General features: G+C 38.4%; 1 protein-coding gene across 1 annotated transcript in view; it reads left to right on the top strand.

The window, feature by feature from the left end:
• The window catches only part of LOC101853427 (protein RCC2), a 23,905-nt gene extending 5,439 nt beyond the window's left edge, over window positions 1-18,466 (top strand). Inside the window, exons 2-11 of the mRNA XM_005090256.3 lie at window positions 3,143-3,233; window positions 4,522-4,662; window positions 5,379-5,510; window positions 6,797-6,885; window positions 7,250-7,364; window positions 9,318-9,484; window positions 10,484-10,664; window positions 11,948-12,053; window positions 13,441-13,513; window positions 17,732-18,466. Coding sequence (XP_005090313.3) covers window positions 3,143-3,233; window positions 4,522-4,662; window positions 5,379-5,510; window positions 6,797-6,885; window positions 7,250-7,364; window positions 9,318-9,484; window positions 10,484-10,664; window positions 11,948-12,053; window positions 13,441-13,513; window positions 17,732-17,905 — 1,269 coding nt within the window. The 3' untranslated portion in view covers window positions 17,906-18,466. The remainder of the gene's footprint in view (window positions 1-3,142; window positions 3,234-4,521; window positions 4,663-5,378; window positions 5,511-6,796; window positions 6,886-7,249; window positions 7,365-9,317; window positions 9,485-10,483; window positions 10,665-11,947; window positions 12,054-13,440; window positions 13,514-17,731) is intronic.
• Window positions 18,467-21,173: the final 2,707 nt, after the last annotated feature.

The raw sequence follows: 21,173 nt of genomic DNA, 5'->3' as shown, positions 1-21,173 counted from the left end.
ATTATGCGGGATGCATAAAACCACGGGGACAGCTTTGCACAGGTAGGGCGTACGGTCCCCTAGCGCCAAGCACTATTGGGGCGTACGGTCCCCTTACATCAGCCTTATAGTATATATATAATGATGGCAAAGAATATATTGGGGGAAAAATTTCTGATTGCTTTTTTTTCCGGAGTGGTTATCCGTACAATTGTGCGAACAACTCTGTCTAGTTATCCGTACAGTTTTGTTCCTTACAATTGTGCTAACAACTCTGTCTAGTTATCCGTACAACGTTGTACGCACAATTGTACGAAGTGCTGAAGGTATCCGTACAATAGTAGGCCTGCATGCCCACATACCTACTACCTACATGTTCTGTCTTAGTAGATCTAAAAGTCTAGATCTAGACCTAGATGTCTAGAGATTCTAGATCTAGATCTAGATCAGTGTTTCCAATATTCCACAGGTGAAATTTTTAAATTTTTCGTCAGACCTCATCTGCCGATCTGATGCCAGCTGCCTCATTGATGGTGTTCCCCTCATGCCTCTTGTAAAAAAAAAAACTAAGTCTAGATCTAGAATCTAGATAGATAGAATTTAGAAATGTGTGTTGCGTTGAAATCGTGCTGTAAAAATATTTAAGCTTAATTTACCTCCTTCTGTTGATAGTTCTGATGGCCGAAATGACGTGTCTTTGTTTGAAGTGTTGTATTATGAGTGTGGGTTCGAATCCCGGTCCCGGAAGTTTTTTTTTGTTTTTTTCTTCTTCTTCTTCTCTCTCCTCCCCCGACTGACCAACAATTTTTCCCCCATAATTGTTTGTTTTGACTTCAAATATTTCCACACATGGTTTTGTGTAAAAACAAAGAAACATATAATAGATCTAGATCTAGATTCCAGTCATATTATAGATCTACTTATATTTTGATAGAAGTATAGATCTAGACTAGTCTACTTTTCCTTTTAGGCCTACCAATTTAGGCCTGGTTAAAGTTATTACGTTGATGCTCAACCCAGGGGAGAACCAACTGGATGACTAGATCTAGTGATCTAGGCTTATTTTTACCAACAACCTCCAAAATTCGAATAATTGTACGAACAGGGTTGGTGATTTTTTTTATAAAAATTTTAAAAAATCCGATTTTTTGGATTTAAATCAGATTTTTAAAATTTAAATCGGATTTTTAAAATTTTATATATTTTTTTCAAAATGTCGACACAGTTTGGGATTTTTGGTGGCTAAAAGTATGTTCTTTTAGTGCAAAATGCATTGTCTTTATTTTAACTAATGATTAATTTAAGCAACTGCAATTTTAGAAAGCCTTAATCTGCTATATCAGTGAATTATGGCTACAGACAAAAAATGAAGAAAATGTCAGTGTAAAAGGAAGGGGGGGGGGGGGGGGGAATTATGCATAGATAAACTTGCATTTTATTTTTATTTATTACAGTGTGTGTGTGAGCACGCGCTTGTGTTTGTCTAAAAAGAAAAAGAAAATGCTAATTTCAATTATGAAAAAAAAGTAAATTGAATACTGTATTATTTTACTACTTACAGTGGTGACAGGGGGGGAAAGCAGACTTTTAAGCAATTTTAGTCTACTAAACCTTATATCTGTTTTATAAAACCAAGGAAAGGAATTCTGAATGTTTAAAGATGTAAAAACAGAAAACATTGTTTAAAAGTGATTTAAATCACTGAGTTCTATTTTTAAAATCAAGTTGATTTAAAATTTAAAAAATCAACTGATTTTAAATCGACCCGATTTAAATCAACCCAACCCTGGTTTTCAATTATGAAAAGTAAATTGAGAACTGTATTATTTTACAGTGACAGGGGGAAAGCAGACTTTTAAGCATGATTATATTAAATTAGTCTACTAAACCTTATATTCGTTTAAAATATAACCAAGGAAAGGAATTCTGAAAGTTTAAATATGTAAAAACTGAATACATTTTTTTGAAAAGTGATTTAAATCACTGATTTAAAAAAAAATCAAATTGATTAAAATTTTTAAAAAATCAACTGATTTAAATCAACCCAGCTCTGATTTCATTTTATGGGAAAAAAAGTAAATTGAATACTGTATTATTTTACAGTGAAAGGGTGGAAAGCAGACTTTAAAGCATGATTATATTAGTCTACTAAACCTTATATCTGTTATATGAAACCAAGGAAAGGAATTCTGAATGTTGAAATGTGTAAAAACTGAATAAAAATAATAACTTAAAAAAAGTGATTTAAATCACTGATTTTTATTTAAAAAATCAAGTTGATTTAAATAAAAAAAATCGACTGATTTAAATCAACCCAGCCCTGTGTACGAATAACTCTGTCTGGTTATTAGTACAATTGTACTAATAACTAGTTAAGAGTTGTACGCACTATTGTACCAATAACCGCAGCCTTTTTTTTCGAAGTGGCGATTTCTCCTAACTTTCGGGAAAATAAAGTTGAACAGTACTCTATTTCTCCGAACGGTTTTCGATCTCGAGATTTTTTTGTTTTGCGAGATTTAGGCGTCGTCCTTTCATTGTGCCATTGTGCGAGAACTGGGAAGAAGCATTTTTTGCATCGAATTCAATTTCTTGAGCTAGAGATTTTTAGATGTCTGAATATTCAGATACTTCATTTGTGGTTGGGGCAACATTCCCAGACTATACTTCATTTGAAAATACCTTCAAAAGGTACTGCAAGAAAACAAGACTGCTCGACCTTGGCAGTAACCTATTTTGCATTTAGTCACCCAGCTAAAACTACTATCCTTCATGTAAAACCCCCCCACCCACCCCGTTCACACCTTACACATGCACGCACACACACATATGCACATCCACACAAACAACACACACACACACGGGCCACTCCATTCGCTTATCAACAAATCTCGAGAACGGAAACCGCTCAGAGAAATAGAGTTGAAGTTTATTTACCCGAACATTCGGAGGAATAGAGCGGGTGTGTGACATATTTTTGTTTTTGAGTTAACCATTCGCGTTTTAGTTTGGTATGTTTTGAAGCGAAAAGGTTAGAGATGTATCGCATCCTGTAAAATTTCAGGATTGTTGGTGACAGCAAGTTTAGCAAGATCAGTTTTTCAGAGATACTGTGTTGCAAAGGCAATAATCAATAGTTTCTTTGTTTTTTCACCCTTTTCAGAAAATTGAAGCCCCAATGCTATCGGGAGAACTTCTCTTCTGTGGTGCATCAAATTGGGATTTGGTAGGGAGGAAAGCTCTCCCTAAAGGAAGTAAGTTGAAAATTGTTATTTTACTGTTTTAGAGTTTTTTGTGCTCAAATTGTACTTCATATGAAGTATGTGTCAAATGTTATTTTAATGAATTGTCTTTGTCATAATGTGAAGACAAACTGGCTACTGTTTTCCAATAACAGTTATATTGATGTTATTCTTGGGCCTCCTTTTTCTAATAAAACAGTTGTGGATCTATTGGCCCGCTTAGGTGGTTAATTGGACTGGATTTCTTTAACCTGGCATAGTGGGACTGTGACAAATTGAAGATTTTTGTTGTTCATTTCCTTGTTCTACAAATAGCCAGATTCTCTTTACAACTATATATTTAGAGAATTTTGGTATATATATATATACAGTAGTCTCCGCCTAAGATCCCGGTGCTCGGGAGCAAGGAAAAGCGGGATCTTAGGCGAACCGGGATCTTAACCGACGAACCCAGGGAAGAATCTATGGTGACCCATGTTAAGGCTTACAATCGGTAAAATGGTCTCCAACAATCTCTAAAATGAACTGACGTGACCGCTTTGTGGGTTTATGACGTATGGCGAGGAAAGAGTGGTTAACCTTGATGACCTATCACAGGGCATAGTGGGATGAGGCGTGCCATTTTCACTTATTATCCTATCATGAGGCTCAAGATCTACGCTTATCAAGTTGCCCCTCCCCTCCCCCTTACCTGTCGAAAATTTATAGCTTTCCATCTCCCCCAACCGCCTTTGTCGTTACACACCATTACGTTGTGAACACACCAATTAAAATTCAGTCTGTCTTGCAAATTCGGGAGTAGAAACAACTTCTCCAATGGTCAGGGAAGAGTTCACAGTTCAATGTGATCCCGCCAGGAGCGAACGTGTAGGCCCTACCCACCCAATGAGTGATGTAAGTTTATGGGGATAGCTCAGGTGTGAGTGAGATGTTCGGGGAAAACAAACGTGTCGGTCAGTTCACACCCCGGTGTGATCCTGTCTGGGGCAAACATTGTATCGTGTATGTGATCACATTCACGATAGCAGCTGATCTTTGATGCGACGGACAGTTTATTGATCTCAAATTTTCACTCTTGGTTGATCGGCTGTCCCGCCCGTTTTTTCCCCCGCAAATTATGATCTGAAATGCGGGATCTTAGCCGAATGTAGACCTTCAGAGTGAATCAGAGCGGGATCTTAGAGGTGACTTTTGTGTAGTATAAATTCTGTTTTCTTAAATCAGCGGGATCGTAAGCGGTGGGATCTTAGGCGGAGACTACTGTATATATATATATAATCATCTTATATTGTTCTTTCAGTGAAAAATTTGGGTGGACCTAATTTATGGGGACCCAACAGAATTTCAGCTTTGAAAGGCATCAGGATACGAACTGTGGTATCAGGATGCTGTGCAGCCCATTGTGTCGCCATCACTAGCGAAGGAACTCTCTACTCATGGGGTGAGTGGATCTTTTGCTGTTTTTTAGACATTATTTTTAACTAGATTTTCAAACTTTATTATGATAAATAGTTATAGGACGACCTTATAAAGAGTATTTTAAATCTCTTATATTATATCAGAATGAAATGGAATAACTCCCCCCCCTTAGTTTCAAGATGTGACCCTTAATGTCTCCTAAGAAGGGAAAATCAGGTCACAATCTTTTGACTCTGCTGCAACCAGAATATATACAAAATTGGAGACACACCTCTATTTCAATGTGGCGAGGGTCTAGAGAAAAGCAACCATATTCTGCAGCACTGTACTTGCTTCGTAACTCTAAAAGCAAAGACATGGCAATATGCTATACCGCTTGAGAGAAAACTGTATGACAGCCTCGAGGGCTTAAAGTGGACTGCAGTTAGTTTGTGCACATGACGGGATTGACTGACTGACATCGAGAACGTAGAGGAAGCAAAAGTTTTGTTGTGAAGTGTTTTCAACTGTAAAGTATAGAGGTTCCCTTCTGTTTTGTGGAATGGAGGTTTTAATTTCAAAGAATGTTGTTGCTGTGACTTTGCTTTTATGCACTGGTTTTCAAGGCATCATTGGCGTAACGTTAATGTAATTCTTAATAATTATGTTGAGTAGAAGAAAAGACAGCTTTATTTTTCCTTATGAAATATTGAAAGCTGGCTTGTGCTTGGTATGAGTATTTGAATTTTGTTCCACCAGGTCGTAATGAAAAAGGTCAGTTGGGCTTGGGCCATACAGACAGACAAGATGTGCCGCAAGTTGTAGACACCTTGGATGATGAAAATATTGTTGATGCTGCATGTGGCCGCAGACACACCTTGTTCCTCACAGGTGAGTACTGGTTAGCTCTTGGCAGTAGTTCCAGGCACTTATTTCTTTTGCCCTCGTGAAAGATCCCTCTGCGCACATTTAGTACATTAGAGAATTTACTATTTAATTTATGTCTGGACACAGTTGGTTGTTTAAAAGTTTGTTTCTGTTGCCTTTGGATTTGAATGAATTTGCAGTGTAAATCTTCTGCTGTTTATGAGTTTTTTCAACAAAATGTCATTGCTGAGTCAACACTTATGTAGTTCATAGAATGTTTTTTCTGTTTTTTTAAAATCCCCTTTGCTTGCTATCCTCTTGGCCTGTCATAATACACAAAACAATGGAGTCTGCCAAAAGTGATCACGGTTTAACAACAAAGAGGACACCAAAAGAAACAAAAGAAAATCACCTATTTTTCCTTCTCTATTTGAGCAATCTCTCTAAAGGGAAAACACAGCTAAACTGGGGTGAATCTGTGGTTCCCAGGTTTCAATTTAAGTGGGTTCCACTGCACTTTTCAATTTTAAAAAATATGAATAATAAAGTTAGCTCAGGGAAGGGAATATTTGAACTGACTTAAACTTTAAAATGACTGATTCCATATGTGTAGAGAAAAAAAGTAGAAAGAATCCTCATGTGCTCTATGTTACTGTGGTGGGAGGCTTTCAGCATGGTTTGATTTATGGACCTATGTCTAGGGGTGTCATTTCTTTGGTTCATTATGAAGAATTTGAATTTTATACATAAATTTTGCTCTTTGAATGCGATTGCTATCATATAATCATAGCTGCCACTTTCCCGCTAAATAGCGGAAACTCCGCTTCATCTAGCTTTTCCCACTACTTTCCCCCTTCCTCTGCTGGACCGCTCTCGGTCGCAAATTGCGATACTTTTTTTTTTAACACGCGGAAAACACCGAACCGGGAGAGGGACGAAAATGCGGCTTGCGCATGTCCGCCCGTACTTTCTACTTCCGTTCTTCTAGGCCCTGCGCTAGTTTCACTTTGTTTATTGTTGTGGAGCAACATAGTGTCGATCGGGCATCGGGACGTTGGCGCGCAGAGTCGTCATTGAAAACGGTGGAAATTTGAGAGAAATTGATGCAGAATGCAAAAATAAAAGGAGCTGGAATGAGAAAGAAAGAAGCAGCCGGTGTGCGACTTGAAAAGTTAATTAGAAAATTGAACTAGCCGTTTGGTGCGCTGAAGAAATCGCGACCAGCAGCACTCCTGTACAATTGCGGTCCTGTTTGTTGGAAATTGTCTTTGAATTTCAGTGAGAAAGAATTATTGTATTTTTTTTTTCAGATCAAGGCAAAGTTTTTGCTTGTGGAGAGAACAAGATGGGCCAACTGGGTTTAGGAAATCAAAGTGAACAAGTTTTAGTTCCAACACTGGTAAGTCTAAGAGGACTGCCTATTCACTGTCTGACTCTTGATAACCCGTTAGACAGTTTTGATGCTCTGTATTATACAGATGAGTTTGCTGGGGGTCAGACTTGTTTCCTGTTACCTTGGTTGTCATAATTTAGCCTAGTGTTAGGTTTCACAGTGTTTTTTACCTGTTAACATGTGAATGGGGTTTTGAAGATACAAATCAAAACACAAATAATTTGCTGTTCTTACCTGGAAAGTTTTCCTGCGACCTCATCTATATTTTTATTCAATTTTTGTTCTTTATGTTACTCTTCTTTGTTGCTGAACCCCCCCCACCACCACCATTTTGTTTTTTTCATTTTGTTGTTGGTTTTTTTTTTTCCAGATCAATTACAAAGGCCCCCCAATTCGGCGGATAGCATGTGGTGGTGACTTCAGTGTCATTTCAGATATAAATGGAAATGTATACAGCTTTGGCTGTCCAGAGTACGGGCAACTGGGTATGCTATTTTTCTTTATGTATTTTTCGGTGGAGGGAACGCTTGTTGAACCTACTGTGTTTGTGATTGTGTACTGTTGGAGTTGTCTATGTTTTTTTTATGTTACTGAATTTTTGTTAAACTTTAGCACAAGATCTTGATTAGAGCCTGTTGTTGTGCTTGCTTTCCAAACAGACTTAATGGGTGGTTGGCTGGTGCTCTGATGTGTCTTCTTTCCTATTATTGTATGTTACTCTATTGTAATACTTCGGTTCTTATTTGACCGTATTGTGGTGCAAGTGCCGTAAAACTCATAGTAAAACTAAACTAAATTTATGGTCGTACTTGGTTTCTCAGAAACCAGGTAAACTCGGGTTAATTTCTTTTTTCAAAATTTTAAAGATTTAATTAACCCTTTGTCTCAATGCTACTGCTTTTTCTTTCCTCATCTTTACTATTGTCATTTTCCTCTACTTCTTTTATGGTTGCCACTCTCTTGTGAAGCGCTATTTCCCGGGTACCTTGATAGCAGTAAGCTGGGCCTGTTTTGCCGAGTGGTCGTTGTCACCGGCCAATAACAGATGGAAAGTGACATGCACATTGAGAATTTAATAAAGACTGAAATTTCTTAGTAATTTTTTTTTTCTGTAGGTGCTTTTCAAATCTGGCATGTTTCTTGTGCCGTATGTTTGTGGTTCAGTTTGTAGTATGCTTTGAATTATCATTTGATTGACATTTTGACCCACGCAGTCTACTTTATTAATTTAAACTGATTCTTACCCCCTGGGGCGGTGCTACTGACTGAAGTGTCTCTAGGCCCCTCCCAAAGGGGAGACATTAACATGTTCTTATGCACAGTAGAATTGTAAATGGGCTGATTCATCTATGTCATGCTCATACTGTGCCGGAACAACATAGGGGGAACTGGTGCTTTTTCTTTTATTATCCTTACTATCATTATTTTCCTCTACTTCTTTTGTATGTTTGTCACACTCTTGTGACCCGCTATTTCCAGGGTGCCTTGATAGTCGAAGCAGATTTCGTGCTGTTGAATGTTGAAGCTAGAAAGGTGAGCAGAGTAAGCCTCATTCCTTGTTTGCACTTCTCTGTTGACATCGGCTCCTTGGCGCTCATATGACCTTATGCAGTTGCGAGCGCCGTAAAAACTCTACTAAAAGTACTAAAACTAAAAACTGAAACTGATTCTATATTCATTTTCCTCCCAATTGAAGTACAAAACACCCACACCTTTATTTGGTAAGAAATTATAGCCAAGTGTAAGTGACCCTCTACTCCCTTTTGATCAAAATTAAATGCCATTCAGGAAAAAAAATTCTTGAGACAGGATTAATGAGATCCATATGTTTATAACAGATTTTGGATCTTTCATGGGTTTCACTCTTTATGTCCTTCTTTCCTCAAACATCTATTGTCCTTATATCTCTCTCTTCCTTCTTTTTTGTGTTTGTTACTCTCGTATAATTCCTCAATGTTTGTCACTTATTGTGTTTCAAGTGGCGTAGAACTCTTACTAAAACGAAGAATTAGAACCAGATTAATGGGATGTACATGTAACGACTTATTGGCAATCAGGAACTGCACATTTTGCCAACTTCCAGTTTTCATGATATGGCACAAAGCTAAAACTTATGCTTTTTTGTTGTGTACCTTGTTCATTATATCATAAAGTAAGGAAGGGGCTAATGTGGTCCTTTTTAAATCCCGAGTTGCGTATTTCTTATATTATTGTTCGGATTATTGCCATAATCAGATCAAAATTAGGACGCGTCTGTTGATTGCTAAGACAGTGTTTTATCACATGGTGTGGTACGTGTAAGGCATATGAGCAGCCACAAAGGGGTTAAAACTTTCATGATTATATTTCAGTGTTCTTATTTAGTAGATGATGAAAATGTTATGTTTTATTGACTGAAGTATTAATTCTGTGTTCATTTCTCTTTTTTGTGTCGTTAGGTCACAACTCTGATGGGAAATACTTTGTGAAGAGCAACAAGCTGGAGTTTCAGTGTGAGAACTCCCCACGTGTGGTCACTGTGTTTGTGGAGAAGCAAAGAGATGGCCAAGTGGCTCCTGTGACCGACGTGGATGTCAGGGAAATTGCCTGTGGTGCCAATCACGTTGTGAGTAGATCCCCTCCATTACAATGTGAAGACTACGTGGGGAGAAAAAACGGGAGTTAATTGATGCATTTGAGATTCTTTCATTTTTAAGTTTGGAGCATTGTGTCATATTAAGTATAGAGTATAAATTTTCTCCAATTCATTTTTTACTTGGCGTCAGTAGTCTATTTGTTAGGCTACCACAGACTTGTACTCGTGAGGTTGCTGGCTCGAGAATTCGAGCCTCAGGCCCAAGGTTGTGTCCTTGGGAAGAGCACTTTACTTTATACAAATTTTCCTCATTTCACCCTGGTGGGAATGGCCATAGACAGTGAAAGATTTTGCCAGCATGTTTGTGCTTCTGTATGCTAGTATGGAACGAGGTATACTCTGCTGTGCATGCTCATATAATTTACAAAACAAAAATTGTTGATGGAAGCAGGCTGCTCCTTTTGTTTCAGCAGAGTCAACATATATTTTTATAATAATAATAATAATAGATAGCATTTGTATAGCGCAATTCGTCACTCCCAGCAAGCTCTATGCATTTCACCATCTATACTATTACTCCAGCAGACCTGAGAGCATTCTGAAACGACCTCAACTTCCTGGGAAGCATACAGTGTAAGCAGCCATTTATAGGCGCTAAAACACTAACATACTGACAAGATCTTCCGCTGTCTATGGCCGGGTACCCATTCCCAGCTGGGTGAAGTGAGGAAAATTTGTATAAAGTGCCTTTCCCAAGAACATGTCGGGCCTGCGGCTCGTACCCCTGAACCCACAGCCTCACGATTACGAGACTAGTAGCCTAATCATTAGGTTTAATAGGATGTTCAGTTAGTAGTGAGTACTTTTTTTACAGTGGGTTTTGGGTTTTTTGTTGTTTGTTTTTGTTTTTTTAAAATTTGTTAAAGTTAGAAACTTTTAATGAATTACAGATTTTTTAAATTGTGTGAATCAATGAGGATTCTGTACATTTTATAGGCTAAGGCGTACAAGTTTTTATTAAAATTTCAGCTGGTGACAGACAGCAAAAAACGTGTCTTCTCCTGGGGCTTTGGAGGCTACGGCAGACTGGGCCATGCTGACCCGAAGGATGAGCTGGTGCCTCGGCTCATCAAGTTCTTTGATGGTCCAAACAGAGGGGCCGTATCCATTGCTGCTGGTTCAACATATTCTCTTGCTGTTAGTGAGCATGGTGTGTATCTGAATTTGAGAAAAATTTTTAATCTTAACACTTCTCGATGGAAATGAATATGTTTATAAAAACCTCAGAGACTTTTTAAACAGTAAGGTGGGGTAGTAGTGGTACTGCATGAGGCTGTTAATACAATTTTGTACTGGTTTTTTTTTTTTTTCCCCCCCCACTGCTTTACAGTTGCTTTTTTCTTTGTAGAAATGTGTTGTCTTTGCACATGTTGGTGAGAGTTATCAGACCTGCAGCTCATCCCGATTAATTTGGGTATCCCGATTTTCCAGATTTCATTCGTGTTGATCCTGATTTTTTTTTTTTTAATTGTTTAGTCGGGTTCTCAGAGAGAGAAAAATTCAGCTTTTGCTGAAAAGCATCAATTGGACTTTTTATCAACAGGAACTTAGAACGCTATTTTCTAAAACACCAATGCTGTATCTAGTAGTTGACGCATACACGATTTTTTTCCAACTAAAATTGAAGTAATATTGAATTGGAATTCTGATTTTGATTCTATCAAGATCTGCTTTCGCTTTTATTACCTAGAATTTTCGGGTTTATGGCCCTTTTGGTCTTCAAATAATCAATATTATTTGTTGTTCTGCCGCTGCTTTAACTCTTTCCGGACGTAGTTTTTTTTGGGTCCAGACATAATTAATCTGTGGCTTGCTTTGTCTATGCAGGTGGTGTACAAAATAACTTATAAAAGCATAACCATCGCTCCAAATGTAACGTATGATATATCAAATTGAAGGAAATTGAATGAGGAATACATCCCAATATAAAACAAGGATTAATTTTTTAATATAAGTATGCATTAGAAGGGTTAGAAATGGCGATGGTGACGGAAAAAATTACATTCACCTGACATGTGAAAGCAAATCAGCATAGCTATCTTATCATATACAGGCCATAAATGTCTGAAAATGCAGCTTGTTATTTGAAAGGAATAATCCAATTTTTGTTTGAGTTATGATATTTATACTGGGTCTGGTTACATCGTTTTGTTGATGCAAAACCGCAAGAACCAATTCACGTGTTTTTCCTCAAACCCACGCTTTGACAAAGTGAAACTAGATGATTTCGTATCCTTCGAACTATGGATCCCTCGTACTACCGAGGCCGGTCCCGAAGAATTCAAGCTATCCTTGAAATACTGTATTTTGGTGATCATTCTATACAAAGCATGCTCTAGCTTCATACTTTTGTTGATTTTTAAAAAATTCCAAGTTAAATGCTTGTGTCAATTTTGTTATTTGTCTTTGATGCCTGAGTATATCTTTCTTTAGGAGCCCTTTACTTCTGGGGTTTGACCAAAATGTCGGGAGAGGCAACGATGTACCCGAAACTAGTACAAGATCTGAGTGGCTGGAAGATCAGGAGTATTGGCACAAGGTGAGGGCCTGTTTTAGAGAAAAGGCTTATTATAGCATGGTGGGACTCGTTTCAACAATACAAGTAAATGACAATCTGTGTATTTTTAAGTTAGTTGAGAACAAAAGATAAGATCAGATACTTCTTTATTGTCCAGATCCTGGCACATTGCTTTGGTGTTTCACCATGTACTCACAAACGCACACACACACGTTCACACTCTCACAGACTTGCAATCACATGCATAATATGAACAGTTATATAAACAATAATAATGTTCAGTTTGATACATACTCAGTATTCTGATTGTATTTCAATGTTATTCTGATGCACGCTTTAAGGTCATAGGAATACTTGTAACAAGATGGTTAAGATGGAAGAACTTTGATGGGTGATGGTAAAAATGATCTTCTGTATCTTTCTTTGTTACAGGTCAGAAGCCTAGGTCTTTTACTTCTGACTGATATTTTTATTTGATGGAACAAGGGATGTTTATTGTCCAAAAACATGGAATTTTTTTTTTTTTTAGTGCAAGCTGTTATGTACAATTCATCCAAATAGGGGATGTAGATGTTGAAATTTTGCAAGATTTCAGTATTAATTTAATTTTTGTTAATCTCATTGTTTTGTGTTCCCAGCCCATTCTGTTATAGAGAAATTGATCATAGCTTTGATGGTTAAATGACATAATATGGACATCAATGTGTTATCAACTTTAAACTACATAAGCTTCCTTAGAATAAAAGTCTTTTGTTGTTCACTTTTTTTGTGCAGGAGAGAATATTGTAACACCCAAATACTTAAAATCTGACACTTTCTTGACATTTTCACTTTTAGTTACAAGTGGCTGCAGGGGTAGTTTCTTTTTCTAGAGTCAACCATGAGTTGTTTTGTTTTTTTCACATTTAAAAGCAGCTTATGATTCCCACACCATTCAGAAAAGTTTAGTACAAAATTCCAGTAAGCAGTTTCGTTATGGTTAGCCTGAATGAGCCCAATTATGGTTGAATTATCCGCAAATTTGATGAACTTGATGTTACTGTTGTTTATTTGGCAATCGTTTGTGTATAGTGTGAATGAAACTGTTGGCAAAACACATCTTTGAGGGGCCTCTGTATTTGTTGTGATGTGTGTCGATGAGGAATGTTTTCATTATAAAGAGGTTAAAGATCAATAATTCTAGTTTTGCTGTGCAAGGTCTGATGTAGTTTTTGGGACCTATAGGTAAGAATGATGTGCTTCTGTTATGTTTATCTAGCTGAAACAATGTTGGCTTTGAAATATTGTATTACAACTTTATTTTTATTTTTTTTGTCAGATCCATGGAGAAAGATTATTTCCTTTGCACTATGAATTGGTCACCTATGCTGTCGTTAACAATCATTATTCTTTTTTCTCATTCCTCTAGTAACAAAAGCATTGTTGTTGCTGCTGATGAGAGTGTTGTCAGCTGGGGTCCATCACCATGTTTTGGAGAGTTGGTAAGTAGGAACTTCTGTTCTTTGTCTCCATCGTGTTTACCAAGCCTCAATGTTTGTTGAAATGGTTTTTTCCTCCACATATATTAGTACAGTAGCAACAACTAAATCTACAGTACTTTTACATTGAGGGTTTGTTTCTCTCTCCTCTCTTTTTCTTCCCAAGTGATGGAAACTTGTGATATAATACAAGTGCAATTATTTTTAATAAGCTTGTACTAGTCTTGATGGTATACATATTGTAAGAAATGTTCACCATGTCCAGAAGTCAGGTACATTCTAGTAAATGTCATCCTTTGTTTTGTAGCCCTTTCTATGTTATTCACAGTTTTTGTATGTGAGTAGCATTTCTTCAGATGTGCCACAAACAGCTTGATGAGAAATAGATTAAACAAAGCATGTTCTTATGCTTTTTGTGCAGGAGGGGGGGGGTCGTCCTCCGAGAACCCCAACTCATATCAGGGTCCACAGGGGGGTCGCTCTGGGTGGCTGCTGTGGCTGGGTTAGCTTAAAGTTTGGTACCTTTCACATACCTGCCAACCCTACAGAAAAAATCGGTAGATCACCGACTTTTTGGTCAAACTACTGATCCACCGATTATGAGAGATAAGCCACCGACTTAGCAGGGTGACTGCCAGGCCCCGTGAATTACCCAGGAATTTGAGAAAGTTATCGAATATTTGAAAACCAAATCCGATAACGCCCTTAAGTTAATTTTTGCCGGTCGCGATTGTGATATTCATTCACCTTCCCCGAGAGTATATTTCTTCTCGCAGACAGGCGGATCTGGCGGCAAGCGGAAGTGTATGTGTGATACCGACGTTTGATCGGGATAATCAAGATATACTTTCACTTTCGTTACCACCCAGAAATTTGCTGGTAGTTGTTTGATAGCGCAACATTAATTGTAACAACATGCAGGCTGTGCATGGCAAATGCTGTGTCGCCCTGAAAATAAATCAATATTTGTCCTGTGCTGTCACTTGTGAAAAGAAAAGAAAAGAAAATTATAGTTATACAACCGTCTTGTCGGGCTCGCCATTGTGACCGGTCAATGAACCTACGCGTTCCATCACATTGTGAGCACTGGCAATTGTAGGGGTCACCAAAGTTCATTCAAAGTCTGAGCGCTGCGAGGTATAGGACTCCGGAATGGGGGGATTATTGATTTTTTAAAAGATACACGGGGGGGGGGGGGGGGGGGGTAAACTCCACGATGTAATGGGCGAAGGGGGAGGGGAGGAACCACCTCAGTGCCGGGGGGGGGTGTGTGTGGAGGGCACCCCCGGGGGGGGGGGGGGGACTTGGAAGCAAATTTTAGTATTCTAAATTTTGATTACTACTAGACTCTAGTACCAGAACTCTCTGCAAAATGCGTGTTGGTGCAGGCCTTGTGAGGACTCGGGATCTGTCCTACTCTTTCCTTGTAAACTCTGCAACGGCAAAGGGCCAAGGCTAGGCCTAAGTCATTCAAGGCCCACCTTTTCTTCATCTTTTCTTTTTTGCTTCTGTTTTTTTTGTGTGTGTGTTTTTTTTTGGTTTCATTTGTGTGTGCATGCACGTATGAATAGGACAGGACGGCACCAGCTACTATAGGGTAAATGCCTCTAGTAGTTTTCATATTTGTCACATTTTATTGTTCTTTGTCATTTTCTACATTTGTTTGAAGTCGCAAACACATTCATTCATATTTTGATGTGGGTCAAAATTTGATATGGGTCCCAAATTAAGTATGCGACAAGTGGCAATATAGCTTGCTACAGATTTTTTAGGTCAACTACAGATTTTTGGACAAAAATTTGTGTCAACTACAGATTTTGGCCCTGGCAATGTTGGCTGGTATGCTTTCAATCTAAAGTTTTAGGTGTGTCCTTGTACTCATGGTAATCAATTAATGCTCCCATGATATGAAATTCTGCATTTGAGACTCAAAAAAGAATAGACTCTGTAACTTGTCATGCTATTTTGCTAGTTAGATGCCCTTGAGCTCAACTGCTAAACTGTGATATGGGGCTTGTCAATTTTTGGGCATGTGGAATTATTAGTATCATCCTAACACTTTTCTATCATGCGCTGATTAAAAGTTCATGTATTCGTCAACCGGCGCATGCGCCGACGGCACAATGTAAAAGGAAAAAAAAATTATCGCATTAAAAAATCCAATTGACAGATCGGGAAAAAACCTTTTCAGACCCGCCAATTGAAGGAAAAGTGTTAAAGCTTGTTCATTCGTCTTTCTTTTTGCAAAATAAAAAATACTCATCTATCATGAATAAAAGTTGAAATATTTGTAATTGAAAGAAGTGGGGGTTGCCTGGTTTCAGACGTTAATGTCTTCCAAAGTTTCGCTACCTCCAAAGCTGAAGCCTGAAGCGTCCTTTGAAACTGCAAATTTACCTTCTTTTTTCTTCTTCAAATCGCGCCCCCCCCCCCCAAAGTAAAATCTACACAGAAATGTGTTTTGTAATGGGTCTTATAGGTGTTCAGTCAAAAAACAAAGATTCGATGAAAATTGCCAATAGGACAGAAAAATGCGTTTCTTTATTTTCATTAATTTGACAAGCGCGTGATTTGTCCATGATGCCTCACTAATTATGATTTGTTTGGACTGGTATGGTTATGAAATATGAATACCACAACATAGATTAAGGTATTAAAAAAAGGGCGAAAAATGCAAACTTCTCAACCGACACTGCTGAAGTCACCTCCTTGCCAATATCTTGGGGAGCTTGGGTTTGCTGATGAGTCACGCCTATTGAAAGGCTCAAAATACAACGAAATGTGATGCTGTGTAAAGTCATGGGTCTCAATAGTCCGCTATTTAGCGGATTTCCGCTACCGTGACAGCGGGCCAATCAGAAAGAGGGATCAGGGTGACTGCCAGGCCCCGGGAATTTAAAAAAAAAGCCAAGACCCGGGCATAAAAGATATCGAATATTTGAAAACCAAATCCAATAACGTCTTTAAGTTCATTTCTGCCGGTCGCGATTGTGATATTGATTCGCCTCTGAGAGTATGTTTCACGCGAACTGGCGGCAAGCGGGAATTGTGTCACCACGGCTCGACTGGAAAATCAAGATCTACTTTCGCTTTCGTTACCACCCAGAATTTGTCAGTAATTGTCTGATAACGCAACATTTATGCAGGATCGGCATTACAAACGTGGTATTGCCTTGAAGATAAATCAACATTTGTCACTGTGCTGTCACTTGTGGGGGCAACAACAAAAAAAAAAAAAGAAAAGAAAGTTATACAAGCGTCTTGTCGGGCTTGCCATTGTGACCGGTCAATGAACCTGTGCGCGTTCTGAGCACTGCGAAGTACAGGACTCAGGAATGGGGGGGGGGGGGGGAGATTATTGATTTTTTAAAAGATGCACTCGGGGATAGGGGGAGGGCTGGACGCAACACCAGAGGACAAAAAAACTGGAACTGGAAGAAAATGTTTAATGTGTAGAATTTTGATTACAACTACAGCTCTGCTCTCTGCAAAGTAAAGTGTGCGTTGGTGCAGGCCTTGTGTGAAATCGGGAACCGTCATAACTTGTAAGCGTGTTATCGAACTTAGGGGCGTAAGTGTTCGCGTTTCATTGGATTTGTGACAGTAAATTAGATCTCTATATTTTGGCTTTCTGTTCAAGATTTGCAGATTTTTAGTATCACTGCATCTTGCTCTCCCACAGTTCTTACACCTCTCACACTGAATAGGTCTACTTGGGCTATTCTACTCTACTTTGAGTTTGAGCATTAATTTTTATCTTTCATGTTTATTATATAGGCCTATATATATGATATGAATCATGACAGTCAATATTGTGGTTCTAGGCTCAAAACAAGATTCATTTTTATATAGTTTATATAGGCCTATAGGCGAATATGATGAAGGGAAAATATAATATAAATTAGTCGCACAAGACCCCAGGCACCACCACTTTCTCAGCTGTACGTAGTCAAGATTGTAAATATTTGGTAAGTGACTCTTACTTGAAATTATCTCCCAAACCCTCAAATTGGTGTGAAATAACCTTGCTTTAACAAATTGATGGTTTTTATTTCAGCATTCTAGGGTTCAACAGTATAATAATAATGGGTGTTTCGCGAATTTGGGCTTCTGTGGCGATCAACCGGAAAGTTCCTCCTTTTTTTCAGAATTCTGAGTTGAGACCCATGAAAGTGCAAATGTCATAGGTACCAACCTTATTTCTGGTTTTTACAATTTCAGGGCTATGGTGAAGGCGGAATCAAATCATCCACAGTTCCAAAAGAAGTGAAACCCTTGGAAGATGTCTACGTCCATCATGTCTCTTGTGGCTTTTCTCACACACTTTTGATTGCACGCGTTGACACGGATGAGGAAAAGCAAGCCATTGAGAAGTTGCCAGTGTACACGCCTTGATCCCATTTGCCTCGAGTTACCTCGTCTAGGTCTCATCTCTGTGGATGTCTTACGCAGCCAGGATATATGCATACTGATAGTAAGGCCAGATAAAACTCGTAAGGTTTTTCTCAGGAAATGTGTTTCTTTTAGCTTTAGTTAGTTTTTACCTCGCTTGCAACTGCATATGGTCTTATGAGCGCCATATTTTCTGTTAACAGTGAAACAACTGTAGAATTTCAAGAGTTGAATTGGTTTAGATGCCAGGATAAGAGCTTTTCCCAGCTTCTGTATTTCCAGGGAAATTTCTTTTGGAAAACTGAAATTCAGGGATATGAGAATGCTTGTTATTCCATATTTTGTTCTTAAAATGTACAAATAGTTTGAGTTAAAATATAGGAATTGCAAATGTAGTATGGTTCTTTTAGGTGATAGCCTAAGAGTTTCCTTCAGTTTCAAACAATGATCAAGACTTCCACATTTTTCCAGCGCATGGGTTTGTTGGGTTTGTGTTTTCCTTGGGAGAAAAAAAAAAGCTGGGGAGTGTACAGTTCGGTTAACTTCTCGTTTACGAAGAAAGAACAATAAGCTTATGTGAAATTTTTATTAATCTTAAATCTCACTGGAGTGCACATGTTTATCTGATGTAGGCACTTATGTTTTTCTGGGTGATCGTCGCCGTTTTCCTGGCAGAGTTAGATATTCACAGAATTGTGTTATCATTGTACAAAGTTCCACCAGATTCTTGTCATTTACTGTGTATATATTTACTTCATCCATATTGTGTTTTCTATTTTTTGTTTTTTTTGTTTTGGGGTTGTTTTTCACAGTCCTTTTATCCCCTCCACTGCTGTGTAAGTTAGTTTCTTTCACTTTTGTTCAGGGTGTAGTCTTTGTGCCCTTGGTCTTCTCTTTAAAGGTGCCACAGCAGGCTACGATTTTGTTACTGCAGGGACTCTTGTGTGCCTCAAGGTTACACTTCTTTTTTTACACATAGTGTGAAGTATGTATTTGAAAATTTAAAAATTTTATCTGTCTTTTGATGGTAAAATTGAAAATCATTATGTTTTTTAAAACAGATGTACAGTGGAAACGATATATAACAGGCCCGGTAATAATAGGGATTTTTAAAATCCCCGTTTTTTCCTATTCTTTGTCTCTATTAAAAGTTATCGGCAATAACAGGGCCTCGCCGGAGCCCAACCGGTTATAGCAGGGACAAAGGCTCGTTAACAATTGTGTAAAAAGAGGGGGGTAGGCTAACACAGTGATGGAGCAAGCCCATGCAAGTCATGCCACTGCAAGCACAGGCAGCGTGTGAAGGGAGAGAGAGGGCTGCGGTGTGCTGCAGACCTCGATCTAGCCTTGCCAGAAACCTAGCAACACGCTCGCGTAATGTGTCATGCGCAGGCCTGCCGCATGGCCAAATCGTGGTCGTTGCACAGAGTTTGTTTCGCAGTTCACAGCACACACGCATGCACCACACCACACTGTGACTGTTCACTAACAACAGTACATTTGTAGATCTAAGCTTAACGCACTTTGTGGACGACCGGTCGGCCTAGATCTAAGCCTACTTCTTTCATTATGGCCACCAACGATGTCAAGCGCAAGAGAAAATGCTTTTCAATTCACAAAAAATATGAAATAATCCAGGCTGTTGACAAAAAGCAAGCTCCACTGGCAGAGATTTGTGGTCAGTTCGACTTTCCACATGGGTCGATTCACACCATTATCAAGGATAGAGAGAAGATGTTGGCAGCATATTCCAATGGAAAGTTTGCTCTGGTTCGAAAGAAGATGAGACTACCCGATGCAAATGCTGTGGACCAAGCTCTTCTGATGTGGTTTAAGGAGGCAAAGAGAAAGTTGGTGCCAAAACCCGTTCGTGGGTACTTGTAGCCAGGGAAACTACCCATGAAGAAGTACAGCTGGATTAGTCCACAAATGGTTACTTTCCTTGCATTTCTGATTTAACAGGGATCGGATATAACAGGACTTTTTCTCTACTCCCACTATCCCTGTTATATCAGGTTTCCACTGTACTCTCAAAGCTTGTAGTTTAAATTTGAGTTCAGTTGATGGACTTTCATTTAAGGCTTGCTTTTCGGATGGGTGGTGTATAATTTTCCATGTATGTATAAGATGAAATGTTCAGCAGTGAAGGGGTTAAAATGATGCCTTTATAATAATCCTTGTTGAAAAGCAGATGTTTTGTGGATGAGATAAACTTGAGAACCAAGATGTACAATTGTGAGCATTTTTTTTTCCTGAGTAGATTGTGTTAGAAGTTGTTCTGTAAAGTGCGATTATTGTTTTGAAATACCAAATATAAATTTTTTTTGTCGCTGAAGGTTATTCGTAGCTTTGAGGAATAAGAGCATCGTTTATAGAGGGCTCCTTGTCAAAGACGGCAATAGCAAAGTGGGGGAAAAGGGCTCCTGTCTGAGCCTCAAATTGGCCCTGAGCGTCACCAAATCGTTTGTATTTTCCCCTAAATTCATTTTGCGCTATTTCTGCCGTTTGAATTATCTTTGTTTGGTTACATCCAAATTGTTTGTGGAAATATTTTGTTTGGCAGAACCAAGCTCCAGTACCATGGTTTTGACATGGTCACTTTGTTTTCAGATACCAAAAGTGCATATCAAGTCCCTACTGACTGTTTCTGCTTGTTGTAGGTACAAAGACAGAATTTTGTTAAAGTCCAGAAAATAGTTGTTTTCTTTTCTTGAAACTTTTCCCAAAATTGTAGTATGCTAGTTTGGCTCTTTCCTCATTGTTTTTTAGTGACTGAAGTTTTGTTCAAGCATTTGTTTGTTGTTTTTTTTTTTTCAATCATCATTTTCTCTCTTTTTTTTTTCTTACAGTACACTCTGATTAGCATGACGATGCAAGGGCACAAAAATTTTGTTTATGTTAAATATTATGGTATCGAGTTGAAAGGTAACATTGGAGATAATGTTTGAATAAAACAAGGGTGAGAAAAGGATGTGTTGTGAGTCTTGCAGGAATATCATGAGACTTGCTGTACGTCACTTATAATGGTAAAGATATGCCTATGGACAAGAAAAGGTTAGACGAAGACATGACGGGATAGGTTGAGAGGATGGAGAGAGAGGTGTCCATGTTCACTTATTGTGTTCCCTTCCCAAAATGTGTGTTCATTTTACTAATTGCAGTAAGGAACAACAACAGCATTAGAGTGGTTTACATTTTTTTTTTTTTTTAGTCTTTCACCAATTGGGTTGGTGTAAAGTCTGTGAAAATGTGTCTCCACAAAATGGATATT

Source organism: Aplysia californica, unplaced genomic scaffold, assembly GCF_000002075.1.
Source record: "Aplysia californica isolate F4 #8 unplaced genomic scaffold, AplCal3.0 scaffold00014, whole genome shotgun sequence".
NCBI lineage: Eukaryota > Metazoa > Mollusca > Gastropoda > Aplysiida > Aplysiidae > Aplysia > Aplysia californica.
This window is presented reverse-complemented; position numbering and strand designations above follow the sequence as displayed.